Source organism: Elaeis guineensis, chromosome 10, assembly GCF_000442705.2.
Source record: "Elaeis guineensis isolate ETL-2024a chromosome 10, EG11, whole genome shotgun sequence".
In the NCBI taxonomy this organism is placed as follows: Eukaryota; Viridiplantae; Streptophyta; class Magnoliopsida; order Arecales; family Arecaceae; genus Elaeis; species Elaeis guineensis.
In genome coordinates, this window is record NC_026002.2 from 4172892 (window position 1) to 4200065 (window position 27174).

The 27174-nt window shown below is 39.8% G+C and overlaps 1 protein-coding gene and 1 pseudogene across 1 annotated transcript; one reads left to right on the forward strand and one right to left on the reverse strand.

Moving 5' to 3' along the window:
* Positions 1–419: 419 nt before the first annotated feature.
* LOC105053140 (probable potassium transporter 17) lies at positions 420–26496 on the reverse strand. Its single transcript, XM_010934188.4, has 8 exons — positions 26250–26496; positions 25529–25751; positions 2832–3068; positions 2680–2730; positions 2333–2593; positions 2191–2243; positions 1744–2113; positions 420–1455 (listed from the first exon to the last, which is right to left on the reverse strand). Exons 1-8 carry the CDS (start codon positions 26307–26309, stop codon positions 611–613), a joined length of 2100 nt encoding a protein of 699 aa, XP_010932490.1. The 5' UTR covers positions 26310–26496; the 3' UTR covers positions 420–610.
* LOC140851919 (uncharacterized) lies at positions 9841–12096 on the forward strand (annotated as a pseudogene).
* Positions 26497–27174: the final 678 nt, after the last annotated feature.

Genomic DNA, 27174 nt, shown 5'->3' on the forward strand with positions numbered 1-27174 from the left:
GCAGAAATACACTATAAACAAGAGGACATTGAGTAAAATACATTCCTTGTTTCCTAAAAATAAAGGACCAAAAAGGATGAGAGAAATCACATATTAATTTTCCAGGTTTAGTTATGTGAGGTTCGAAGCCAACCATTTAGACTAAGTTGAGCATAGGAACCAAGACTGATGCCAAAACAGAAGAAAGAATTCTCCTGTATGATCAGCAAGGTAATGCCTCCATATGTAACTAACATTTGCTTTAGTCTCCTAAATATTGGCAAGTTAGGAAAGAACAGAGCTAGAAACCTCTGTGCGAGCTACCTTGGTTCTCAATCTCAAGTGCCTGGCAATTGTAAACTAGGACATCCATATTTCATAGGTAAATGAGCGTTCCTTCGATCTGGAATAGCATCCAACCCAAACTTGTTAAGTAAATATATATGAACTCAACTTGGTTATACGCTATCACGGATGCTAAAACACCAAAGGTCAAGGCATTTGTATACAATTATATCGGTACTCAAGTGCACAGACTATATTAAGTATCATTGTTCAGTAAGATTGCCAGTAATGTGAAAAGCTTGCATCACATACTGAATACTTGCAGGTAAACATTCTGCACTATCTTTCAAGCTTCGTAGAGCATGCCAATCTCCATTCTCTGTTGAAGTGGTACTGCCAGAGTAGGAAGGGAAGATCTACAGTTGCTGTGCAGAAACTCATAGAATCCAAGCAAGATCCTATCAAACCATCTGGTTTCCTTGCCAATGTGAAACCTTGTTTTACCACGAACGTGCACCACTCCACCTGATTTTGCTGCCTCCAGTTGTGAGATCTCCTCTGAAATAGAAAGAGGTGACAGACGATCTGAGTTCATCTCAATATATGTTCGCAAGCTATTAATAACTTGGGTCACGAAGTCATCTTCCTCGGCAAGGGAGTCAGCGTATCCATATTGAACCACGCACCCATATATCCCATCAAGCCCAAATCTCCTGATGATGATTCTCTCATTTGGAGCAACTTTGGCCACCAATAAGTATCTAAGAGTGGTAAAGATTGTAACTTTATGGAGAGAACGCATGTTCTGTATGTAGTGTCCAAGTATTGGAGTCAATCCATCCTGTATATTGCTGTAAAAGAAGCATAAACCTGGAACTCTTTGGATATCCGACCTTCCCAAGAGATCACCAAGGCATTCCAGAGTTATTTTGTTAGTCATTTCGTACTCAAGTTTTCTTTGCCTCCCATGATACCACCCAAACATTATAGATGCAAGGATAACGGAAACCCCAAAAGGAAGCCATCCTCCTTCCACAAACTTAGTGAAAACAGCACTCACATATGTCCCTTCTAGAATCAAAAAGGGAACAAAGTACAAGCCAGCAAGGATAAGTGGTGTCCTCCAAATGATGATCATGACCAGAGTCAATAGAATTGTTGTTATAAGCATGACAAGAATAACAACGACACCTGCAGCAAAATAGCATGGGTTAATATCGATATGAACATTAGTAGAAAACTTGCCAATGCAACTTAGGCCAGTTGGTTGGCACAGATATCATCATTTCATATGCTGGGGAGTGATTCCAGGCGCAAACCAGAAGGTGGCATTCTCAAGTACCATCTTCATCACCCAACCCCCCACCCCATCTCCCTCATCCCAGTGAAAAAGAAGGGGCAAGAAAATACTAATTATAACATTAATATAAATTTCAAAATACAACTAACTAGAAAAAGCAAATTATTAGTTTGCCATACCAAAAGCATTTCCAATGCTGTTACCATCACCGAAACCAAGAATGACAGCGACACAGAGAAACATGAGAATGTAATTGGTTTCTGGAGAGTAAACTTCGCCTTCTTTGTACTGTGAAGTGTGAACCACCTTAACACGTGGAAAATAATCAAGGACTACTGATTGCTTAATAACAGAAAATGTTGCAGATATTAAGGATTGGCTTGCAACAATTGCTGCCAGTGTTGCAATGATAAACATGGGCCAATAGACTGGATCTGGCACAAACTTGAAAAATCCATCACGGTGGTCGTCAAGGTGTTTGATAAGATATGCTGTTTGTCCAGCATATGTGAGGACTAATGAAGGGTATATGCTGAAAAGGAAGGCTATCTGCATAGAAAAAGTGATTGTATAAGAATCTCCAAATTATGCAAGATGATATTCTATTTTATGCTTTAGTTAAATACCTGAATAGACCTTTTGTTGAAATGACCGAGATCCGCAAACATAGCTTCAGCACCTGAAACAAGAACAGAAAAAAGAGTGACATATGTTAAATATTTCACCCACTCATTCTGTGGAGGCAAAAAGATTGAAGGTGGAAAAAACCTGTAATGCATAGAACAGTGCCTCCAAGCAGCTGCCAGCCTGTCTTTCCTTTCCTCAGAAAGAAAGAGACTATGTAATGTGGTGACAAAGTTTTAAATATGCCAGGGTAGTATCGCAAGAAGCTATATACCCCTATAATTGGGGTGGTGAAAGTCCAGGCACCCATGATAGGGGAAAAGAGGAAGCTAACTCGAGAAGTACCAAACTTTTGCAACAGAAATAAAACAATCAAGATCACAGCAGACAAGGCTTCCACAGCAGCTGCAAGAATTGAAAGTTACAGACTAACAAAATGAGAAGGAAGCAGTGTTGACACAAGAGTGTATTGTGTTTGCTCACTAACTTACATTTGTGAACAGAAGGGAAAGGTCCTCTTAGTCCATCCATTGCTGATAACACTGGCACAACCAACAATATGTAAAAAAAAAAAAAAAAAATCTGAGGTATTTGGCATTGCCAGCATATGTATATGCAGCATAAAAAAGTGCGCAACAAGTACCTGAAATAGCAGGTGTAAGTATGCCATCTCCGATGAGCATGCATACCCCCAGCATTGCAATGAATAGCACTATTCTTCGTGCAGTGATGCTATGCTCAAGAAATTTTCCCAGCCTACTTTGGCTTTCACTGCTTATTAGCCGGTTAGAATGTGAAAGATCTGCCCCAATTCTTTTTGATGGAAGGATGCCAATATTGGTGTGCCTACAGAGTAAAGAATATAGAGCAAAAGTGCCTCCTGCAAATTGTCATTTCAAGCAACTTAGCAACTGTGAGGAAAAGGAATAGAAAGTAGAAAACCCCGACTTATATGCTTAACAAATCATGTTTTAAAATATTTCTGAAAGAAGTGCAATAAACTGATGGTGCTGATATTATAGTAAAAATATAAATCAAGGTATGAACATGTGATGCTAATCCCTTCAAATCATATAATATTTGTAGAGTAAGTTGTAGATCAGAGACACATGGTTTCTGAATAGAAAAGATTCAGATTAGATGGCATGGATAAAAGAATAAAATTAAATATCAGATGAAAATAAAAAGTTCAAGTGTTCAACAATGACAAAATCACAAGCTACAATAGTGACCTGGTTACATGCAAAAGTGGATCCATCCAACTGAACAAGAGATCAAAACTGTCAAATGCCTTGTGCATTTGTTCAGCAGTTGCAGAAGGATATTCACAAGCAGATAAATTATGCAAGAACTTAGACACATCAATTTTTAGAATTCGGAGTGGTGGCACTTTTTTTTACACTTAAGCCCTGTCTAGCTCATAAATGTCATTCCAGGTTAAGTGGAATAACTTGGGAAAAGATGGAGGCAAAAAATGGAACAGATTTATTCCACCATTCTAAAAAAATAGTTTTGTCCAGGTTAAGTGGAATTATTGTGCAATTTTTTTTCCTAAGAATCCTCTGTTGCCCTCCACCAATCTTTTGAAGCAAAACTATAGAAGTGTCTTTAGCTCTTAGGAAGAATATAGCAAGAATAGGAGTAGCTTATTCTGGTTTATTCTGTACAATCCCTGAACTGAACATAGCATTAGGCATGATGAATCACAACATTCCTTGCAATGTACATACTTACAATGCATAAAATTCCGTGCATTCTGAAAAAGGCATCCCTTTTATGTTAACCAGAGATGTCAACAATAGGCGCAGAATTTCAACTGTTGAAGTACAGTCTGCTGCAAGTAATGAGACTTCAACTGTCCCTCATCCCAAGTGCCAGATTAGATCAGGACACTATTACTAAAGTGCCATGACTTCTTCTATTTTCTTAAAATAACATACGACATTAAATACTATTGAGAATTGTGTCCTAAAGCCAATCATTTGATGATTGTGCTAATTATAAATGTATATGAATTGATCAATAATAAAAGTTATTTGACTTTTTTCATCACAAGGTTATATCTTTTAACGAACTCTTATGTTGTGATGAAGTTCTCAGGACTACTTAAATCGATAAAAGAAGATTTATCGCGTAATTCTTAAACTGATTCGCGACCAAACGATATGCTATTACTAGAACAATAGTGATATCAAGTGTAGGTCATTGTGTGCCATATGCGTTGGTTGTCCTCGTAACTAAATGGTGTGGAGGTACTGATATGGCATGCAGGTGAGATGTAGGAGTATATTGTCATTGAACGTGACCAACTGCGGAGCATTCTACTGTCAAGAGTAGCTCGCGAAGGGTATGGGTATAAGTGTCCCTCCGATCTGAGATCACCACGGTGACTTACAAGCAACTCACTGTACTTTGGTACCGGACTATCTGAGTTTCTAATTCAGTAATGGAAAGTTACTGAGTGCACTCAAGTACTAGTCAAATCAGTGCGTGAGTCAAGATGGGATTGATCCCTCCAAATTAATAGGAACTAATGTATCAATATATTTCAATTTAGTAAATCTTGGACCCGGATAATCTATGTGATGAATTTGAAAGATTGAAATACAATGTGGATGATTTATCTAGGTTTGACAGTTAAATCCTAAGTCTCTTTGAGCATTAGGGTCAAAAGGATGAATTATATGGTAACCATACGTCAGTAGGTTCTTGAATGTTGCTTCGCCATCATTCGACTTATCCGGACGTTGGGTCCCATTACTAGATGGTTACATCGATTGGTTCAGAAATTTATTCCAGTATTACCGGCTTAGATTCGAACCTATGGGGTCACATTCAAAAGAAGTTTCTGACTGATCATGTGGTTGATCAACGATTGAGAATCGATCAAGGGCTTAATCGTCAATTCGATTGATGATTAACCTTATGCAAAAGTTACAATAAATTTATTCACCAAGTATTAGTGAATTAATGAATGATTAATTAGCAATTAGATTGTTGATTAGCTCAATTTGATTGAGCAAAGAAGATTAGATAAAATCTAATTGAATTAGATTCAATTAGATTTGATTTGATTAGGTTATGAGATGACCTAATCGTTAAGGAAGAATTATCCCTGATTTGATCAGGATTTTGGTTCAATCAATTCCTAATTTGATTGGGATTTGATTAAGAAATTATGAACCTAATTAGATGGAGTTTCATCTATTTATTTGAGCTTAACTAGATGTGATTTGGATTAAGATTCAAATAAGGAAATTAAGAGTCCATATTGCATTGGACTCTTCTCTCTTGCGCCACCAATTTTCAACGCCCATATTTCTTCACGACAAGAGATTTTTTGCATGAGATTTCTTCACGCCAAAAGCTCTTTCCCTTCTCTATCTCACGTCCAAAAATGGATAATTATCTGATTTTTATGGTATGTTCAAATGTGATTTGAAATTGGATACCTTATAGATAATGTTTGACATTATCTACAACCCTTGCCGCCCACTTGCTTTTTATTCTTTCTTTTGTGCGACAAAAGGAGATTTTTGTGGCGTGGAAATCAGATGGGAAACCAGTTTTACTATGAAAAAATATGGGAAGGGGCGTCCCATATTTTTTTGGGCATGTATTGGCATGGAATTGAAAGAAAGAGCGACACATCTTCATAGAGTCCAAGATCTCTTGGACTCTTCACCCAACTCCTTACACGCATAATAAAAAGGGTTTTTATTCTTTCTTGTGTGCGTATAAGAGACCAAAAGAAGGGCTTTCACGGTGAGAAGTCCTTGGGCGTGGGTTCATGGCGTGAAAAGAGAAGAAGAGTCTTTTCTCTTGGGGTGTGCGCAAAAACCTAATTTTTAGAGTTTCTTCCTATGGGTTTGGGAAGAGAGAAAAAATAAGAAAAAAATTATTTTCTTCTCCATCTTTCTTTCACCTCTTCATCTCCTTCAGAAGTCCATCTTCAACCTCTGGAAAGATTCCAGAGATTTGAAGAAAAAATCCAGATCAGCCAAGAAGGTCTTCACGCTTGCTAGTACTCTCGAGAAGACCGATCAGATCGGAGCTTCGAGTGGACCTTCCGTAGAGGCCAGACGTGTGTGCGGCTGCCAGCAACCAGCAAGAATCATTTTTACCATGTCTCTCAGCAGCGGCGATCGTCGACTTGCACTCGCATATCGAGTTCTGAACTCAGATAGGTGTAGATTCGATCTACTGCTTACATCTATGCATGCAGATTTTATCTTCTGGATTTTTTCAGATTTTATATGCGACATATTATGTCATAGATCCTAGAGTAGGTTGATTTGATAATTAGATCATATGCATGTTAGATTAATATGATTAATCTAATTGCCTTCTGCTGTGTTTTATTTCAAAAATTTTTGAAATACATGCATGAATTCGCCTACGTTTTCCAACAAATACAAGTTTCTCAATTGAAAGAACCATTCACTGGGTAATAATGCATAGGCTTGCATTAATGTTCCAAGGCATCACCAACTTAGTTATATCATACAGTCAAGACACATGATGTGATATCCAAATTGATAAGACTAACAGGTCATTTTGATTCACGACATCTAAAATGCATTAAAAAAAAATCTTAACTGATCATTAAATGACAGTTCCTCAATAACATAGGACTTGTCCTAAATTATGGTTGGGAACTATTCCAACCACATTAATCTTGCTCACATGTGTTTCAAGGATATGTAAAATGCAATGAATGTTCTGGACCATCAGCCTGGATGATCCACCATGTTTACCATGCACAGGGCATAACCAGCTCTTCCCATACGTGTTATAAAATTATGCATGATAGAGAAACGTTTCTAATTTAGGTGTCTTGAAATTGATTGTCGGACACATTTCATTGAAACTTAGTCACCACTGCGAAGTGTTAACATTGAAATTTCAACTAAGCAACCAAATCAAAATTTCAACTATCTTTGTTTCTTAGGTAAAATGAAGCCAACTAGAGGTGACCTATAAAGTACTTAGAAAACACCTTTCTTCTATTAGAAAACTACTTTCTTCTAAACAAGATCAAGAATCACACCGGGCCCTTGAATCTTGCGTTAAAGGCACCACATCAAATAAGAGTTTCAACAGCCCAAATCTCACCTGCCAAATAAACTGGAACATGCTTAATGGAGAATTCTTGAAGAAATGCTGAGAGCTACATTATCTAGTGAGTTAACCGCACATAGTGACCTATGCATGCATTAGTTATGGGATTCCCTGAAAGGACCTTAAAATGGAGTTGAACTATTCTTACACAATCTCTAACACCAGCATACAACCTGAGCAGTTCTTATAACAGAAAGAGATGGAAAAAGAAATTGGTCTTGTGAATTAACTGAGAGCAGTAACCGATGGAGCTTCTGTTCCCTATCTACAAGATGGTATGGTTCATATATGTGATGGATTAGATGAGTTAACCTCTTAGGCAGAATTCAGCATGGTGCTGGTTAGGAGCACCCTTGAAGGACTCACCTATATGAGAGCTATATTGAAGCCACAATTATGGAATTTGAGCTGATTATTATCCACTCTCATGAAAATGTGGTGCTAGAACATGGCATAGGAAAGTACAAGCAGACCTCTTTAACCTTTTATTTTATTTGATTTGCTTCTATGCATCACCCTGCAGCATATATTGCAGTTGCTGTTAACAACCCTAACCAGCCACTGGGGCAGCTAGTGACCGGCTTGCTGTTACCAGCTGCATATAGTCTAGACAAACTGGCAGCAAGCTTGGGAGCTCACAAGGCTATAAATATGCAACCAAGGGGCTGGTGACAACTGACCCTCCACACTATTCAAGCTCCTAGAAAACATGCAGGGAAGCAAGCTTTTGTTCCTATTTTCTCTCCATCTTTTTTACTCCCTTTCTCACCTATTAATCCAACATTTATTTTCAGCATTAAGTTTCCTTCCCTCATGGTCAGTCCTTAGGTAAGGAAGCATACTGGCTCAGATTTTCTCCATGGAAACCATACCCATTGGAGTAGTCAGATCAAGTGGATGGTCGCATCTTGGGAGTTGGGAGTGATCACCACACCACCTGGATAGAGGGGCAATAGAGCTCCCAGGACAGCAACTTATGCACTTCTACCCAGGCCAGGCCTTTTTTCCCCTTCATTTTTAGTTTGAGCATTGGCCCACTACCTTACGACTTATCCCCACTATGATAGATGCCAAATCTACCATGATGTCTGATAGGTGTGACATCGCTTCCCCATCCACTTCCACTTCCACTTCCACATTTGAGACTTATATGAAGAGAACCAAATCGTCCATCAAAAATATCAAGATATTTACTTCCACTGCCATCACTGAATCCTAAGTGCACTGTTGAACCACTATATGGCATATATTGTCAAACAAAAAGTGTCAAGGAGCGGTTGGATCAGGGTTCGCCGTACCGGGCCGAACCGCCCGGTACGAGGAGTACCGAGCCGGACCGGTAGTTTACCGGCCCGGTTCAGACCTTTTTTTCGAAATATTTTTCGAAATATTTTTCGAACCGTCCCGAACCGCTTGGTTCGGTCCGGTTCGCATCCATACCGCCCAAAACCGGACAGTATGGATCGGTTCGGTATGAACCGAACCGTACCGACATGCCCACATGAATAAAGTGAGGAGGGGGGAGGGGGGTGGGGTCGGAGACTTAAATCATTGAGTGGCTTAAGAGTTCTCTGAGAACTCCCGAGGATCCGAAGTTTATGAAGGTCTCAACGAAACCGTTGAGACCTCCGAAAAATTAAAAAAAAAGAAAAAAACTCCATCAAATTGTAGGAGTGGTTCGAGAAGAGGCTGATCTTTGACCGGAGATAAGATAATATGTTATTTTCTTAGTAAATATTTTTTTTTTAATTTTTGTTGTTAAAAATAGGATAAAAATGAGAAAGAATGAAAATAAGAGAAAATCATGCCAAAATCTTGTGATTTTGGTATGATTTAATTATATGTGATAGATTTTTGAAAGATCTACACGATGACACCAAAATTGTTAATTTTCGTTAATTATATATTTTTTAAATATTTTTAAATATTTATTTATTTAAAAATTAAAAAAAATAAATTTTAGAGAAAAAAATCAGAGTTTGGGAATCATGTTTAGAATGATTCAAGCTACTTAAATCTAATTTCAATTTTTTTCAAATATTTGAAATAAAATAATTATTTTTTTAATTATTTAAATTAAAAAAATTAATTTTAAAATAAAAATATATAAAAATAGTGTTATATTTTAGTTAATTTAAAAATATTATTTGAAGTATATAACATATTTATTTTAAATTTATAAATTTTAAAATAATTATTAAAATTATTTTAAAATTATATATAATTATTTTAATTGTCGTTAAACTATCGTGTTTTGTTATACTTGTATATATTTATAAGAAAAAAATTTAGAGCATGACGTTCATTCACTTTAATTAATCAGTAATTTTATAGTATATATTTATTTATATAAAAATTATTAAAAAATTAAAAAATTAAAAAATCAGTGTTAGTTTTAAAATTGAGAATAATGTTTAGAATGATTCAAAACAATTGAAATATTTGAATCTAACTTGAGATTTTTTTGAAATTCTTTTTGTAAATATTTAAATAGTAAAAAATATTATCAAATAAAAAATATATATAATTAGTGTTATATTACAGGTAATTCGAAATAATTAGTATTTTGTTATACTTGCAGAAATGAGTAAGAAGAAAGATCCAGAGCGTGACATCGGTTGGGATCATGGCGAGATGCTCTCGACTCGGCATCATTGGAGATGCAAATGGTGCAACATAGAGTTCAAGGGAGGAGGGGTGACTAGGTTGAAGCAGCATCTGGCTGGTGGTTATCCTGATGTGTCCATGTGTCGAAAATGTCTGCAAAAAATCCGACAATTGATGAAAAAGTACTTTGCTGATTCGAAAGCAGCGAAGGAAAGGACAAAGCAGAAAAAGATCGAAGTAGACCGTCGAGCTGCAAAGCCACTTTCTTATCACTCTAGAGAGTCAGAGGAGGCTTCTGCTCCAGATGATGAGGAGGCACAGATTGAGACTGCCATTCAGACGAGCTTGGCAGACCAGTACCAGCAGGAGGAGATGGCCCGATACAGAGAGCGATTCGGACCATCATACTACGAATCAGGATCTGGATCAGCGACTGGTAGGGGAGAATTCGAGTTAAAGAGGACTACCTCAGTCAGAGAGCCTGGTGGTAGAGGGAGCAGACGCAGCATGTCTTCTTTGTTGGAAGCTTTTGGCAGTAGGAGGAGGTCCTTCAGAGATATTCCAGCAGGAGCCAGCATTCAAGAATTGAATCTACATGCTTTGCCCAGCAAGGATTCAAAGTAGCAGAGAATTGACAGTATGCTGAAAAAAGATAAGAAGAAGGATATGTGGCGAGCTATTGGATCATGGTTTTATTTCAGCCATATTCCAGCAAATGCAGCAGCAAATCCTTACTACCGATCTGCTATTTCAGCCATAGAGGCTGCCGGCCAGGGTGTAGATCCTCCAGGACCTAAGGACATCTATGGTCAGCTTCTTGACAGCAATAAAGAGGATCTGCAGAGATGGATTACTTCTTACAAAAATAAATGGCCTACATACGGTCTGACAGTGATGTGTGATGGTTGGACAAGTCCTACTAGACGGAGCATCATTAATTTTTTGACATACTGTGATGGAAAAATATTTTTTCACAAATCAATCGATGCTTCAGATAAGATGCACGATGCCACATATATCCTTGGTCTGATGGAGGAGGTGATTGATTCAGTGTGAGCAGCATGTCGTGCAGGTCATCACAGATAACGAACCACAATATAAGACTGCCGGAGAGTTGCTAATGGAGCAGCAACCGCAGATATACTGGACCCCATGTGCTGCACATTGCATTGAACCTATATTGATGGATATCGGAAAGATTCGCAGGGTGCAGCAGGTAGTGGAGATTGCCCAGACCATTACTAAATTCATCTGCAACTACACATGGGTTCTTTCATTGATGCGGACGTATACTGGGGGGGAGATCTTACGACCGGGTATCACACGGTTTGCTACCAACTACATAGCACTTGATAGTCTTCTTTAGAAGAAAACAGCCCTACGTCAGATGTTTGTCAGTGCCGAGTGGCAGGAGAGCAGATATGCGAGGGCCGGCAATGATGGAAGTCATGTGGAGAACTTGATGACGAGTCAGTCATTTTGACAACGGGTTGAGAAGATAGTGAAGGCTATCAAGCCTTTATATGAGGTGCTTCGCACCGTGGACAGCGAGAGATACCCCCAGATGGGCTTCCTATATTACATGATGGAGAGGGCAAAGAAACAGATCAGTGAGAATGATCCCAAGCATGCTCAAGAATTCATTAACATTATTGAGCACCGTTGGGACTATCAGATGGGCAGAGATTTGCATCTAGCTGGTAAGTTTGGATTCAATAATGTTTTAAAATATTTTTTCGAAGCATGAAAATAAAATTATGCTTAATCAGTCTTGAAATTTATCTGCAGCTTATTACTTGAATCCGAGATTTTAGTATACTATTCCGGAGATAGATATAGATAGCGAGCTTCTTGCTGCTCTTCACAATGTCATATATAAGATGGTGTCCGATCCAGAAATCGCGTCGGTGTGTTTGCAAGAGGTATGCTAGTTTAAAATAGATGTAATTATTCAACTGAATTCGATCTGATATATTTATAAATAATAAATATATTTTATTTCAGACGAAACAGTTTAGAGAGGGATCAGACAGTTTTGGAGTCCCATCAGCTGTCGTAAGTAAAAAACAGATGAATCCAGGTAAATTACATATCAATAATAAGCAATGTAGGTTGATATGTAATTTTGCTTAATAATATCATCAAATTTGATATGTAATTTTGTTTTTGTAGCTGAATGATGGATTCATTTTGGAACGTCAGCAAAAAATTTGAGACATATGGCTGTCCGTATTCTTTCTCAGATGGTCTCTGCTAGTGGCTGTGAGCGTAATTGATCCACTTTCACCCTTATCCACAGCAAACAGAGATATCGTCGGACACAAAAATGCCTCGACGATCTTGTATATTTCACTACAATCTGAGGTTGAGGCTAAAATGTATTCAGGAGGAAGTTCAGTTGAAGTACACTGATCCGACGCTGGATGATTATGCCGACGAAGATGACGATCCGATCATCGGATGGCTTGCAGGTCAGCAGCAGGAGTCAGAGCTTGATGAGTCAGGATCTCCTTCACGACCAGCCAGTGTGGTGGCGAGGGAGATCAGGATGGATCCAGGGCAATGGGCAGAAAAAAATATTCCACATAGGGTTCCAGCTGATCAGCCACAGTCTGAGGGGACACGAGGGACTCATTCATCACATGACTCGCTATCCGATACATCTTCCTAGAGATTCGAGCGAGAGATGTATAGATGATCCTCCCGACAGCCAGCAAGAAGGCATCCATCCTCTCAATCACAGAAAATTCAGTCATAGAGGGGCACAAGAGGGGAAAAGAAAAAGACAGTTGTACGTGCACCACTCTCGAGAGTACAGGAGCTATCTGGGTCAGATACGGACACCAGAGAGAGTGATGATGATACTGGTAGTAGTAGCCATGGATCTGATGATCAGGAAGAAACTGGAGGATAGGAGACCACCGTTTATGAGATAGCCACAGGGTGATATTCGATTCACCGGTGAGTCTCAGTTTACGCATGTCACATAGGATAGGGATCATGGTGGACGAGTCGGTAGAGTTTGTGGGGAGCCGATTTCATATAGACGACGGACTCCTAAAGGTCGTCTAGCACATGATGCAGCTGCGGACGATCTTGCACGTGGAGTAGGATCCATGAATGTATCTGGATCATCCTCGCATTATGGATCTTATTATCCACAGCCACCTTATGATCCATATGCATATGGTGCATCCGAGGCATCATCTTCTAGTGGTTACTACCCTATACAGCCTGGAGCATCTTACGGATCAGATTTTGCTACTGACATATTTGGATGGGCTCCTCCACAACCGTACCATCATCTCGAGGATACTTCTCAGAGTCAGAATTTTAGCGAGAAGTCTGAGATGTCTTACAATCCAGAGAGGATGCCTTATGCGATGATAAATATTCGAGAGTACAGTGCAGCTTGGCTAGAGGGTTGGACTGATGTCCCTTCAGACTATGTTGATGATCCAGACATCTACGAACGTCACAGACACTCGACAAGAAATTAAATACAGAATACATCTTAAGGTTCGTATACCAGTTATTGCACTTTGTACTTAAATATTTAGATATATTTTAATACGTATTTTATATATTTTTTCTTTAGTTTTAAGATGACATAGTTGAAATATAATGTAAATAAATATATGTTTGAAATTTTGGATCAAGAGTCTTTGTACCGCAACCTAACTCCAAATTGAATCCAAATATGTCAATAATATGCAATATAATGTCATATTGAGGTTGTATTTATCAATTATTAACTTTAAAAATTTAAAAAAAAAAATAAACATCAAAAAAATTTTGTGTACCGGTACGTCTGGGCATACCGTGTGTCGATACGGTACGATACCGATACCATACCAGTCCGGCAACGGCACACCGTCCGGTACCGGTACAACAAACCTTGGGTTGGATGCTTGACAAGGTACCAATTTTGACAAGTTCACTGCCTCTGCAACCTTTTAGTATATGACTGTTGTCAGAAAGTTGGTCAATGACCAAATCCATGACTCTCAAGAACCACTTATAAGAGTAGAGGCTATGAAAATAATCTGTGGAGAGGACTATAAGGTATCTTGCCTCACATAGAGTCTCCAACCTTCGTTGTCATCTTATGCCATGACCCTTACCCATAGGCAAGTAGAAGTAACCTTAACCCAAGCCTCCAACTATCCTAGAGAGAAAAAGCAACACGAATTAAAGATAGAACAGAACAATAAGATGAGATATAAGGTTAACCCAGTACAAGGACAAGGAAGACCCGACAAACTAGTTGGGCCAAAACCACCGAATCCATTAAGACCTAAATACAAGAACTTTAAAAAAACCTTCACTGAGAACCAAAATGAGAACTCCAGCAAACCTAAAGATCCCTGTGAAACTGGGGGGTGAGAACAAAAAAGGCTTTGCTGCACCCTAAATGAAACCTAAATTGTGATATATTCTTCCAATTTCGGGATTTTGATGCACATAGTTTGGCAGGCAAGCAATTCGCGGAGCTGGAACCAAGATATTATGGATCTACACCTTGTATGGTTTTACCACTCAATTCTTCATATAATCAAGTGTATATTGTGTATTTATGTCAACCAACTCTATCCCCTCAGTTTCCCTCTTCGTAGCCTTTATGATTTGTCATACCATTACCCGTAATGGCAAAACTTTGTTATCAAGTTGATATGGTGCATCTGTACCCAGTGGCGGAGCCAGGAAATTAAGTTACGGGGGGTCAAAAAATACATATAGGATATAATTTAAAATTTTTTATTATTATAATTCAAAACTAAAATTGCAAACGATGTTTTTTTAAAGATACAAATTCATCAAGAATAAAATCTAAACTAAAGGTCTCTGCAATTTCTTTTTCAACATAAACGATTAAGCTATTAGCAAGAAATTCGTCCTCCATTTTGTTGTGCAATCTAGTCTTCAAAAATTTTATAACTGAAAAAGCACGTTCAGTAGTTGCAGTAGATACTGGAACAATCAAAATAAGATGAATCAACCTATCAACAAGACAATAAATCCTTGACTTCTTCGTCTCCATTAAATATTGGCACAATTCTCTAATATATGACAATCTATTCAAGTCTGGATCATTGAGAAAATCAATACGAAAATGTTGCAATTGATATCTCAAAGCGATTCTCTCAATCTCTGTGAAATCAAAAAGATAATACTTCTCTGTAAGGGAAAAAATAGCATTAATGTCAAAGGATTTATACCCATCCCTCATATCCAAGGCAGAGCTAAATTTTAAAAGCGCGATGACTCGCTCATTAAACCTTGTAGATATCTCTTGCACCTGAAAGTCTATAACAGCATTAAAAATATTAAAATGATAATAATGCTCCACAGTAATATTAGCTAGTTGGCGACTACTGCAATCCGCAATATGTGGAGCACTAAAATTCGGAACATTAATATAGTGATTTGTGCAAAACAACATAACATTTTCTAGAAAAAAATTCCATCCATCATCTCTAAAATATTGAATCAGCGATGTTGTAGTTGACACCATGTGCATTGCATTAACAATATCTTGAGACTTTTGTTGCAAACTCTGGCAAAAAATATCAGTGATGCTCATAAGGTGCAAGATAAAAATGAACTCAAAGTGATCTTTTTGAGACCTGCAACAGCATCTCCTTTTGTTTTGTAGTTAGATCCGTCATTTTTAATAGTTTTAAGAACTGAACAAGTTGCATCAAATAATCTGATAAGACTGCAAATAGAATCAAAATGAGAACTCCGACGAGTATCACCTGGTCACTTCAAAGTACTAAGTTGATTGGCACCTTTTTCTATTTTGATTCATCATCATCATCAATAGCTAATATTTGTGCAATCTCAACTTGTTGAGTGGCTCGTAACTCATCCTGTCGCTTACAAGAACTAATCACAGCATTAACGGCAAAAGTTAAATTCAAAAAAAATTCATGAACAACAAACACCTCCTTAGCAGTTGTAACTAAAGCCAACTATAATCGATGAGCCATGCAATGCACATAATATGCATAAGGGCATTCATTGAGAAATAATGCCTGCAATCCCTTCCATTCACCTCGCATGTTACTGACCCCATCATAACCTTAACCACATAGATTTTGGACATCAAGACCATGGTGAGAAAGGATAGCACAAATCGAAGAAAACAAAGTGGCTGCTAATGTGTCTTTAACATGAACAAGATCCATGACACGTTCTTGTATGCAACCTCTAATGTCAACAAAACGAAGAACAATAGCCATTTGTTCTCTCTTGGATTCATTGTTGAAATTTGATGCCTCGAGATTCGGTCTACACTGAGCCCATAGTGAGGTTCAGGACGACGAACGGAGTCCAACGAGCCCAAGAACAGCTCAAACGGAGTTTAGACGGCGAAGATACGCACGAAAGAAGATCCGGAGCAGGTGGCACGGCCCACAAGGCGGCGGAGGCCGGCGGCAGTGCAGTCGGGTCCGGCGGACACGTGCGCGTGCACAAGAGCGCGTGGCCCAACGCAGGCGCACGTGCGGGCGCCCAGGCCTAGCGCCCTGTCATGGTCCACCGTGGACCGCAGGGTGCTAGGCGGTCCATGGAGGCTGCGTAGACCGATCATGTGGTCTACGTCATAGTCTAGGGGCGCTGGTGCGCGATCCGACGTCCAAGTCGCATGCGGTTGCGATCGGATGGCTGGAACTCAATTCAGACGTGATCAGACTTGATCTGAGGCTGTAGTGTGCGATTGGATGGCTCTGGTGCGAACCGATCACGATCAAACAGCTACAGATAGTTCTAGGATTGATTTGGACTCGACATCCCCAGTATAACACTATTTTGAAGATTCTAAAGCCTATATAGCTCCGATTAACGAGCCGTTTGTTGCGTTGGATAGCTGGTGACATCCTGGAGGTACAAAAAGACTTCAAGAGAGATTTCAGAGAATTTTTATGAGTTTGGGACTTCTTATTGAGAAACTCTTGTACAAAGATTAAGTGGTGAGTTCTTCTTGTATTGTTGTATTTTATTCTCTCATAGTGAAGTTTGCACGCTCCGTGGAGATAGCCTTGAGGCCGATCCACGCATTTGTATTGTGTTTCTTAATTTGTTTCTTCTTTCTTCCTGCCGTAACGTGTGGTCCCGAGTTCTGCACAATAATTAGTATCAGAGCAAAATGGAATCAGAGCGTAGATTGCGACGGTGGTGATTGAGATAGAAGATGGAGAAAACAAGCACAATCAAAGTAGAGATCAACCGATTCGATGGGAAGAGCAATTTCTCCTTGTGGCAAGCGAAGGAGAAAGACGTGCTTATCCAGCAAGAATTGATCGATGCTTTCTTATGCGAGGAGAAAGTGACTACTATGGAGGTGAAGAATTGGAGGCGGTTCCAGATGCAGACGGTGAGTACGATCCACTTGTACCTAACAGATGAGGTGGTGATCCATGTGCTTGGCGAGTCTTCCCCGATGGTGCTGTGATCAAAGTTCGAGGAATTGTACATGGCGAAGTCTCTCACCAACACTTTTTTTCTCTGGAGGTAATTCTACCAGCTGTGGATGACTGAAGGACAGAGCGTGTAGGAGCATTTCTGCCACTTCTAGCAAATCCTCACCGATCTCCTCTGCGTTGGCGAGAAAGTTGAAGAGAAGACCAGGGCATTGATCTTGCTAGCGTCGCTTCTCTCTTCGTATGAGTCCTTGATGACTGCTCTTCTAGTGAAGAACAGCACCATCAAGATGGATGAGGTCACCGCGACGATTCTCCAAAACGAGGTTCTCAGACGGAAAAATCTGACTTTGAGCTCAGGCGGCAGCTCAGTTTTGGCAATTTCTGGAGGAGGAGGCGGCAGATGAAGCGACAGGAGATCGCGATGAGGGCGGTCCAAGTCCAGGACAATGGATTTGAGCAAGATCAAATATTACCGATATGATGAGTTGGGACATCTAGCCAAAGATTGCCTTCAACTCAGGGATCGGACGAGGGCTATTGCAGCGACGGCCAGTAGTGAATCAGAAGATGATATCCTAAAGATATCTGATGAGGTATCTACTTTTTTTCAATAGTGAATTTTAGATTCTGCATTCACTTATCATGTATGTTGCAAAGAGGAGCAGTTTGACTCTTTGGAGAGCAATGATGGCACTGTTTATCTATCGAATGGATCGAGCTGTGCGATTAAAGGCATCGGGATGGTTAGCTAAAGGACACATGATGGTGTAGTGAGGAGATTGGAGGAGATTCGATACAACCCGATTTCAAACAAAATCTTATCTCACTGAGCAGACTGGAATCGAGAGGCTACAGAACAATAGCTGGTAAAAGAATCCTGAAGGTGTTGCGTAGCGATAGGGTTATTCTAGAGGAAAAGAAGAGGACGAGTGGACATTACTACCTAACGGAAAGTCCAGTGTGAGATGGAGCTTCAGGAGCCAGGAGGAGCCCAGAGTGAAGTGGAGCTCCAAGTAAAGGTGGATCAGGCACTAGACGGGAGACTCGAAAGGATGAGAGGCGACGTCGTAGAGTGAAGTTTCTATTATCACAGGAGACTTCTTCAAGCAGGTCTTTGGTCAGAGTGGACACAACCCATGACGGAGGTGGGATCGAGAGGCCTGACTTGACTCTCATGTTTGCCCATCCATGAGACAGCAGGCATGCCCCAGAGCGTGGGGGCGAGACGAATCACAGGCTCTCAGAAATAAAGACCGAATATCGAGTCGAATGAAGATTATTGAGATTTGACGCCTCAAGATTCGATGTATACTGAGCCCACAGCGAGGTCCAAGACAACGAACGAAGTTCAACGAGTCCAAGAACAGTCCAAACGGAGTCTAGACGGCGAAGATACGCATAAAGAAATTTCGAAGTAGGTGGCACGGCCCATGAGACGGCGGAGGCCGGTGGTAGCGCAGTCGGGCCCGACAAACGCTCGCACGCATGCAGGAGCGCGCAGCCCAATGCGGGCACGCGCACGGGCCAACCCAATGGGCACGCGGGCACCTAGGCCCAGCACCCTGTTGCAGTCCATAATGGACCGCAGGGTGCTGGGTTGTCCATGGAGGCTGTGTGGACCGATCACACTGCCTACACGCGGTCCAAAGGCGTTAGTGCACGATCCGACAGTCCAGATCGCGTGCGGTCGCGATCGGACAACTGAAACTCAATCCGGATGTGATCAGGCTTGATCTGAGGCTGTAGTGCATGATCGGACGCCTCTGATGCGAGCCGATCACGATCGAACGGCCACAGATGGTTCTAGGGTTGATTTGGACTCGGTATTCCTAATGTAACACTATTTTGGAGATTTTGGAGCCTATATAGCTTCGATTGACGAACCATTTGTTGTGTTGGATAGCTGGTGACATCTTGAAGGTACAAAAGAGCTTCAAGAGAGATTTCAGAAAGCTTTTGTGAGGATTTTGGGGTTTTTTGTTGAGAGACTCTTGTACAAGGGTTGAGTGGTGAGTTCTTCTTGTGTTGTTGTGTTTTATTCTTTCATAGTAAAGGTTGCACGCCCCATGAAGGTAGTCTTGAGACCGATCTACGTATTTATATTATGTTTCTTATTTTATTTTATTTTTCTTCCTACTACAATGCGTGGTACTGGATCCTGCACAATATTTATCACTTGCTTCATCAACAATAATACAAAATTTAGAATCTCCAACCTCTTTCTGTATTTTCTTTCTCACATTATTTGCCAAAATATGCAAGATCTCTTTTTGAATCATAGGGGATGTATACTTTGCATGTGATGGAGCATTTGCTAAGACAACACTTCACTTCATCATTATAAAATGCTGCAAATTCAATCAACTCAAGAAAATTTCCACGATTCTTTAAATTAACAGACTCATCATGAGCTCTAAAAGTCATCCCTTGAAATGCAAGCCAGCGAATGGCAATAATTGATGTTTTGACTCGAAGCCTATTCTTCTTCTTTTATTCTTCTGATTATCTCTCTATTACCTTATCAATATGCCCAGACTGGTTTAATAAAGCTGAGCAATGTCTTATAGCATTATTATGCGGAGAACATTGATCTTGTCCTATATGTTTGAGAAAAGCACAATTCTTTCCACATTTTACCCTTTTTCAATTTCTGAAACTAGTAACTGTGAATGCATCATAACCACTGTGTACGCTTGGTTTCTCCTAAAAAAGATAACATGGAAGACAAAATGCAACATCCTTTGCAAGAGAATATTCAAGCCAAGAAAATTCAAAATACCAAGAAGCCTGAAAACGATGATGGTGCTTTTCTCTAGAAAATGAAAAAATGAAAAGTTTGATTTGATAAGGTCCAGATCTCAAAAAAGCCCTTCTCATTTCATCTTGTTGATTAATTAGATAATCCCATATAGGTTTATGCAATCCCGAATCACGTTCTATACAAGAAAAATTGGGAGGATTTTCAACCATTGGAGACATAGGAGAAAGACCCTCAACCACTGAAAACATAGGACCGAATATACTTGCTCATTCGGATTGAAAGACTCATTATTATCACCCTTTTGTCTTTTGTTTTGGCTAGACCCATCATTATCTCCTTGAGAATTACTTTCTCCGCTTTTCTTAAAGAAGAAATCAAGTTTTTTTTGCTTCCGATCACTCATGATTAAATTCAAGAAAAAAATGATCTAAAACAATAGCAATTAACAAAGGAATTATGAAAAAAATGAGCGACCCGCTAATTTACTAATTAATCACATAAACTAAATTAAATGTTGGAGAACAAAATACAAATCACAAATACATCAATTCAATTCACAATTGCAAACTAAAATTTAGCAAATTAAATTTTAAACTAAATTCAATAAAAAGAAGACAAATGAATGCACATAAATTATTGAAGAATTACTCAATTTTAAATCATCATTTAGGGATTTTTTTTCGCTGAATCACTGATACCTTCTTTGATCGATTGATGCGACGACGTCCGACGATGGTGGAGGGCTAGTGGGACGCCGATGTTGGCTTTCAGCGACTGATGTGATGGGAGAAGAAAAACCAAGGGGGCGCACTGGTGCAACACATGGTGTGGAGGTGGGGGAGGGGAGGGGTTTGGACGAAACGGACGTCGTTTCGTTTACCCTATTAAAAAAATAAGAAAGACTACGCATTGGTGCAACGTGCGATGGGGGTGGGGGTGGTGTGGGATGAGGTTTGGACGAAACGGATGTCATTTCGATTGCCCTATTAAAAAAATAAAAAGACTATGCACAAAGCACGGCACTGGGGCAGGGGGTTGTGGGTGTAGGCCCTTATGGGGTGGATGGGGTTTGGACGAAATGGATGAAACAAAATAAAAGTGATGATGTGGGCGCATCAAGGGGGGTGGGGCGCGAGGGGTCTCAGGTCCATATTATTTTTTGGGGGGGGCCCGGGGGGGCATGGGGCTTTGATAGATATACTTTGAAAAAGAAAAAAAAAGAAGAAGAAGGAAAACAAATTCTCCAAGTTAATAGAACTTCCAAATAATCATAACTTCCTCAAGAAGGGACAGCCAGCACAAAGCATATCATTCTTTCACCATCTTGATGTTCCAAGAGTCCTCAAGCCATTCTCAATATGAAATAAAATAAAGTAAGCAAACATTTTACGTAAATAACCCTCATAACATAATGCTAATACAACAACATAAAGAACATCTATATGTGACAATTCCACAAAATGCACAATGTAGCAGAAAGTTCTTGCACCATCTATCATTTAAATACAAAAATATCCACAAGAGGCTTGAAACATCAATATTGTTGTTTCAATTTGGATTTTTTTTAATGCTTCTAAAAACCTGCTTAACAATAAGCAACAAAAACATGCTTGAAACTCAAAACCCACTGAATAACATGTTATGCAAGAAAACAAAGGAATAGTGAACTATAACCAATACTACAAGAACGTCTGCCTTTTAACAGTTCAACATGATAGCCTCCACCTTTTGCGAAGACCCTGTCCATAATGAGTGTGTCTTTTATATAATCTGTATAAATATAAATATGTAGATATTTTCCTAGCTAATAAAAACATAGATTATAAGATTTATCAATAAATTCTAGGTATATAGATGTTATCGCACAAGTACAACCTAGCTAAGGTACAGTCCATCAGCTCTTTGAGTTATTTTATTATCTTACCTGAGTCTTCTTTGGTATTTCACTCAGACTGATGTTTCAGCCTATAGGGAACCACTAACTGAAGCAAATTGGTAAGATCTTCTTTGCACATATTCAAAGCATCTCTTAGAAGTTCTTGATTTTTCCCTATTGGTACCACTAATATTTTTTCTTCCCATTGACATATGTAATATAATAATAATGCAATTTTACAACATATACACCTTGACAACTTCATTGTAACTGCACCTAATCTCAAGACAATGTCCTCATTAAATAATGGTAAATGTGACTGCCTGGCTGGCAAGAGATGTGATTTTATTCTGCTTGCCATTAGCATCTTACTGTCCATACTAGTAATGTTAATTCATTGCATAAGACTCGTGAGTTGAACTCTTCACTACAGAATAACTCTTCCATGTTTCGTTACTAGAATCAAGGTTTGCCATATCGTGCCGAACCGGCCGGTACACCCCATCTCGTACCGGACCGACGGAGAACCGGCACGATTCGACCGGTAAAATCGGTACACCGACGGTACCGAAGAAAAAAGAACGGAAAGCAAGAAAGAGAGAGAGAGGGGAGGGGAGGGAGAAAGGTGGGAGCCGCCGGAGGCCGACGGTGGCCGGCTGCGGCCGTCGGAGAGCTTCCAAGCCCCGTATCGCCCGATAGGACTTCCAAGAGAGCAAAAAAGAGAGAGAGAGCGCTCGAAGGGAGGGCGGAGAACCTACCGGACGGACGGTGCCTGCGTTGCGAGGCTCCCGATGGCCGGTGAGCCGACGCCGACGGCCTGAGGGCCGTCGAGCGGGCGGAGCCCCGGAGCTCAAGCCGTCGAGCGGGTGGAGCCCCCGAGGCTCCCGATGGCCGGCGAGCCGATGCCGACGGCCTGAGGGCGGTCGAGCGGGCGGAGCCCCGGGGCTCAGGCCGTCGAGCGGGCGGAGCCCCGGAGCCATTCTTCTTTTTCGAAACAGACGACGTCTGTTTCGATTTTTTCTTTTTTTCTTTTATTTTAAGCTTATAAAGTCGGCAACTGGATTGCCGACTTAAGAATTTTTAAAAATAAAAAATAAAAATCGTGAAGCCGGCAAATCGTTTGCCGACTTCACTTAAAATCATGTTTTTTAAAAAAATTTGCAAAACAGGGGCGATGCCCCTGTTTCACGCCTGCGGCGCTGCGCGCGTGGACTGCGCCCTCCGACAGCCATGGTGGCCAGTCGGAGGCCATTCGGCGGCCCGGCCGGCTCCTTCCCCTCCCTCTTTTTTTTTCTTCCTCTTTCTCTCTCTCTATTTCTCTCTTTTTTTCTTCCGATTCGGATCGTCGATTTGGCACGGTATGAAACCATACCGAACCATACCGTCGGCCGGCCGAAACGGCCGACGGTACCGGTTCAGCATACCTTGACTAGAACCATCAAGAAGTTGCAAAAAACAACTTATACAATTATTTGAGGGATTCTGTGGGGGAAAGCAGAATGTTTGTGTCCTGTAAATGGGCAGTGATAGCGATCAACATGCTACCAAGTGCTCAGAACAATGGCATTTCTTGACCTTTTCAAAGAAGTCATGGAAATAAGAAAAGGATTGCTGGCCCAGTTGGTGAACATGGGTCAACAATCTTACATCGACCGCATTTGGAGGTTATTGAATTCTATTTTGGCTAGAACTGTTTTATGGTGCAAGATCATATGAGCACATCCTTTTCAGACCTACAAGCAGGGAAGAAATGCTAAATAAATCATAATACACTCACTACCAGTAATAAACCCCTTGGATGTAGAGATGTATGAGACACATGATATGTGCATTGAATGCCAGAAGATGACTCGTCATGTTATCAAATGACAAATAATTTATTCATCAAAGCTTCATTTTTTAATCTTCAGACCTGAATCTTAAATGTTACTATGTTTATAATGAATTAGTACCATTAAAAATTAGATACTACACAGGAATGCATGATTTATTCCAGACACAGACTCCTTTGATCCGGATATCCAAACTAGTTACATTATTGACAGAACTCTCAGGACATTATGACATCCCAACACCCAATCTACATATTAGAAGTTCTTACTTTTGAGTCTCTGTAACTTTTAATGAGACCAATTTGGTGCTCAACCATATTATTTTGTGCCAGATTTATCTAAGCCTCCTCCTGAAGTGCTAATCTTATCCCAATTTGAACTACATATATTTTTTGGTTGAAGTAGAAAATATTGATAATATCAACTAATAAAGTTGAAATGGTGTTAATTCTCCACTGTAGTAAAAGTTAATTTTTATCTTCACTACAAACTTGGCATAAATGCATAATTGAGTCTTCTAGACAAATGTTTCAAGCTAATCCTCATTTAAGTTTTTAGCATCCACAGATCTGCTTGCTTGCATTAGTATTTTCTTAAAGTTTGTTTTCAATTATCACCACAGGCATTATCTTATAAAGAGAATGTATCATAAATCATGAGGTAGATGTAAGCAGCACATACAACTGATTATCAGATGAGGTTAAGATCGACCTTGGTATGAGGAGACTGAGCCAAACCATAAAGAAGTATAGTGAAAAAGTTTATGATGATCCGAAACTATTTATACAAGTATCCTCATTGTAGTAGGTCAATCAAAACAATCTCGAGCTTACCATGTAAATTTGTATATATGATAGACAACCATAGCACTATCTTGTTTTATTATTGGGCAATAGTTATAACCTCACCAAACAAAATATAGGTTGACTAATCTATCGGAACTGGAGTTTGTGCTGCCAGTAGTCACAATACTTGATAACTCGGCGCATCAGTTTCTTCCATTTTTCCTCAACTGCAAAGTTAAATAAATATTCCATGCTTTCCATCCTCCTTTATTATGTGATTTACACTAGTTCAGTCTTCAGATCCAAACTTTGTATTTCACTTTATTACTCATGATAACCAAATTCACCTCATATATGGGTGCTCTCCAAGCATCAATTTCCAGCTCCCTTTGATAGATTGCTTCTAATGAGCAATCTTACATACAATATAGAGATGGAAAATGTCTCTATGTCTTATTCTAAAAAATCACACAAAGAAGTTATTTGTCCTCCTTAGGCAAAACAAACCAAAAATGAGATTCCTACAAAATTTCTCCCTTCAAAAAATTTTAATATATATGTTCTCTATGAATCATCTTTTCCTTTCACATAGCCCATGTTGTGGTTGCACATTGCACACCTAAAATTTCTTGCCCATAATTCAAACAGAGGCAAAAGGTCCAACAATTTAATAAGACCTCTACTCTATAATGCAAATAAAGAATAAAACTCCCTCTTCTTGACTCCCACACCTACTCAGCCGAGTATTTGTAGTCAACACACTTTTCCAAGCATGTGAACTAAATTAAATGTGCTATCAACAGCAGGAAAACATAACACGGTGTCTGGGAATCATGTGACACAAAAGGACAAGGTAAGTAAAATCAAAGCAAAGCAAAACCAAAGCAGTATCTTCCCATTTCAGCAAAGGGAAAGCAAACACTGCACATACCTTCGCCATGGTCATCAGCATTTAGAGCAATGCAAACATACTTAACAACCCCAATTAGAGTAAGAGTCCAAAATATGATGCTGTAAATCCCCAAATAGTCCTCTTCCGTCGGAGACTCCAGGTTCATCGACGGGTAAACATAGAGAGGAGAAGTAACGAGGCCACCAAAAACAACTCCAAGCGTCCTGTAAGCAAGAACTATGTCCCTCCATTTGCCACGCTTCTGCCCAAACCCAAGAGATCAAATTGCTAAGAACTTATAACCAAGAAAAGACTAAAGAAACACCATAAAACAAAGAGCATCAAGGAATCATCTGAAATATTTAAAATTATTTAGCCAAAATATCACATAAACATCATAATATTAGCAAAAGCATCAACACAGAGAACAAACAGACCTTTCCATCTATCAAAATTGATTACAATTGTAAGAAATTACAAGAAATGGAAATATTCCAACAGAAATATTGACTTATATGTAACAGATTTTAGATCGCAAAAAAAAAAACACTTCTTTTTTCCATCAAGTAAAGAAAGACAATTGAAAAAAAAAAAAATCAAAAAGAATATAGGATTATAAGAGGTAAAACCCGGGTAAAAAAAAAAAAAGGAAAAAAGCGCAATAACCACGAATTTCCAAATACAGACAGCATTAAAATTTACGGGAAAAAAAAAAATAAGCATCAAAGGCCCCAGTGCTGCTGAAATCCTCGTCACTCACATCACTATCCTCTAAATGGCTGAATCCAGAGTGGTAGCCGTTCTGGAGCTCCAAATCCATGGGATTAGAATAAGAGAAGGGATGGAAGACGCGGGAGCGAGCGAGGAGTCACCGCAGCCTGGGTGGGGATTTATAAGAACACCGGCGCCTGGGCGCCAACGAGTAGGCGCCGCACACTACCACAGAGTCCGGATTTTAATCGAATCGGGTACCCGACGGGTCGGTAAAAATGGCCACCCCTAATTACAGCGCTGGGTTTCATCTACGGCGGTCACTACTGATGGCTAAACCACCCCATCCAGCTCAAATAGCAGGGCAGCACATACCTTCTTCTTCCATGGCCAAATCTTAGGAAACAGGAGGATTGACTTGGATAGGTCAATGTTGATTGCGTGGTCTAGTTTAGGGTTGCCATTATTCGAGCATTGAAATTGTTACTTCCCTTGTTAAAAAGCCCATCAGAAGTAATGACCCAAGTTGCTGTCGTACCACTGCGTTACAATAAGTGGAGAGACCGATCACCCAACTTGCGGGGTTGGTCGATTCAAAAATGTCACACTCAAAGACTTATAAAAAGAGACTTTTACCGTCAATCATCCTCTGTTGCTTGTCCAGATAATTCACCTATTTCCAATAATGTTTGGAAGATGCAGACTTTATTGAAAGTAGGGATATTCCATTGAAAGCTTTTGTGGACCAAGCCACCTTCCAAGAATCTACTTCATAATTGTGATGCAATCTCCTTTAACTACCTATCTTGTGAGCTCGGGGTCTCAACGAAAATGCAGATCATATCCCATTTCAATTTTCTTATACTCGCTGTAGCTGGCATTTATTGGCATCCTTTTTAAATGAGTCGTGTCTGAACGAACTGGTGGAGGCGCCACTTGCAGCCTATTTCATGTGGTTGCTTTGGATGGATGGG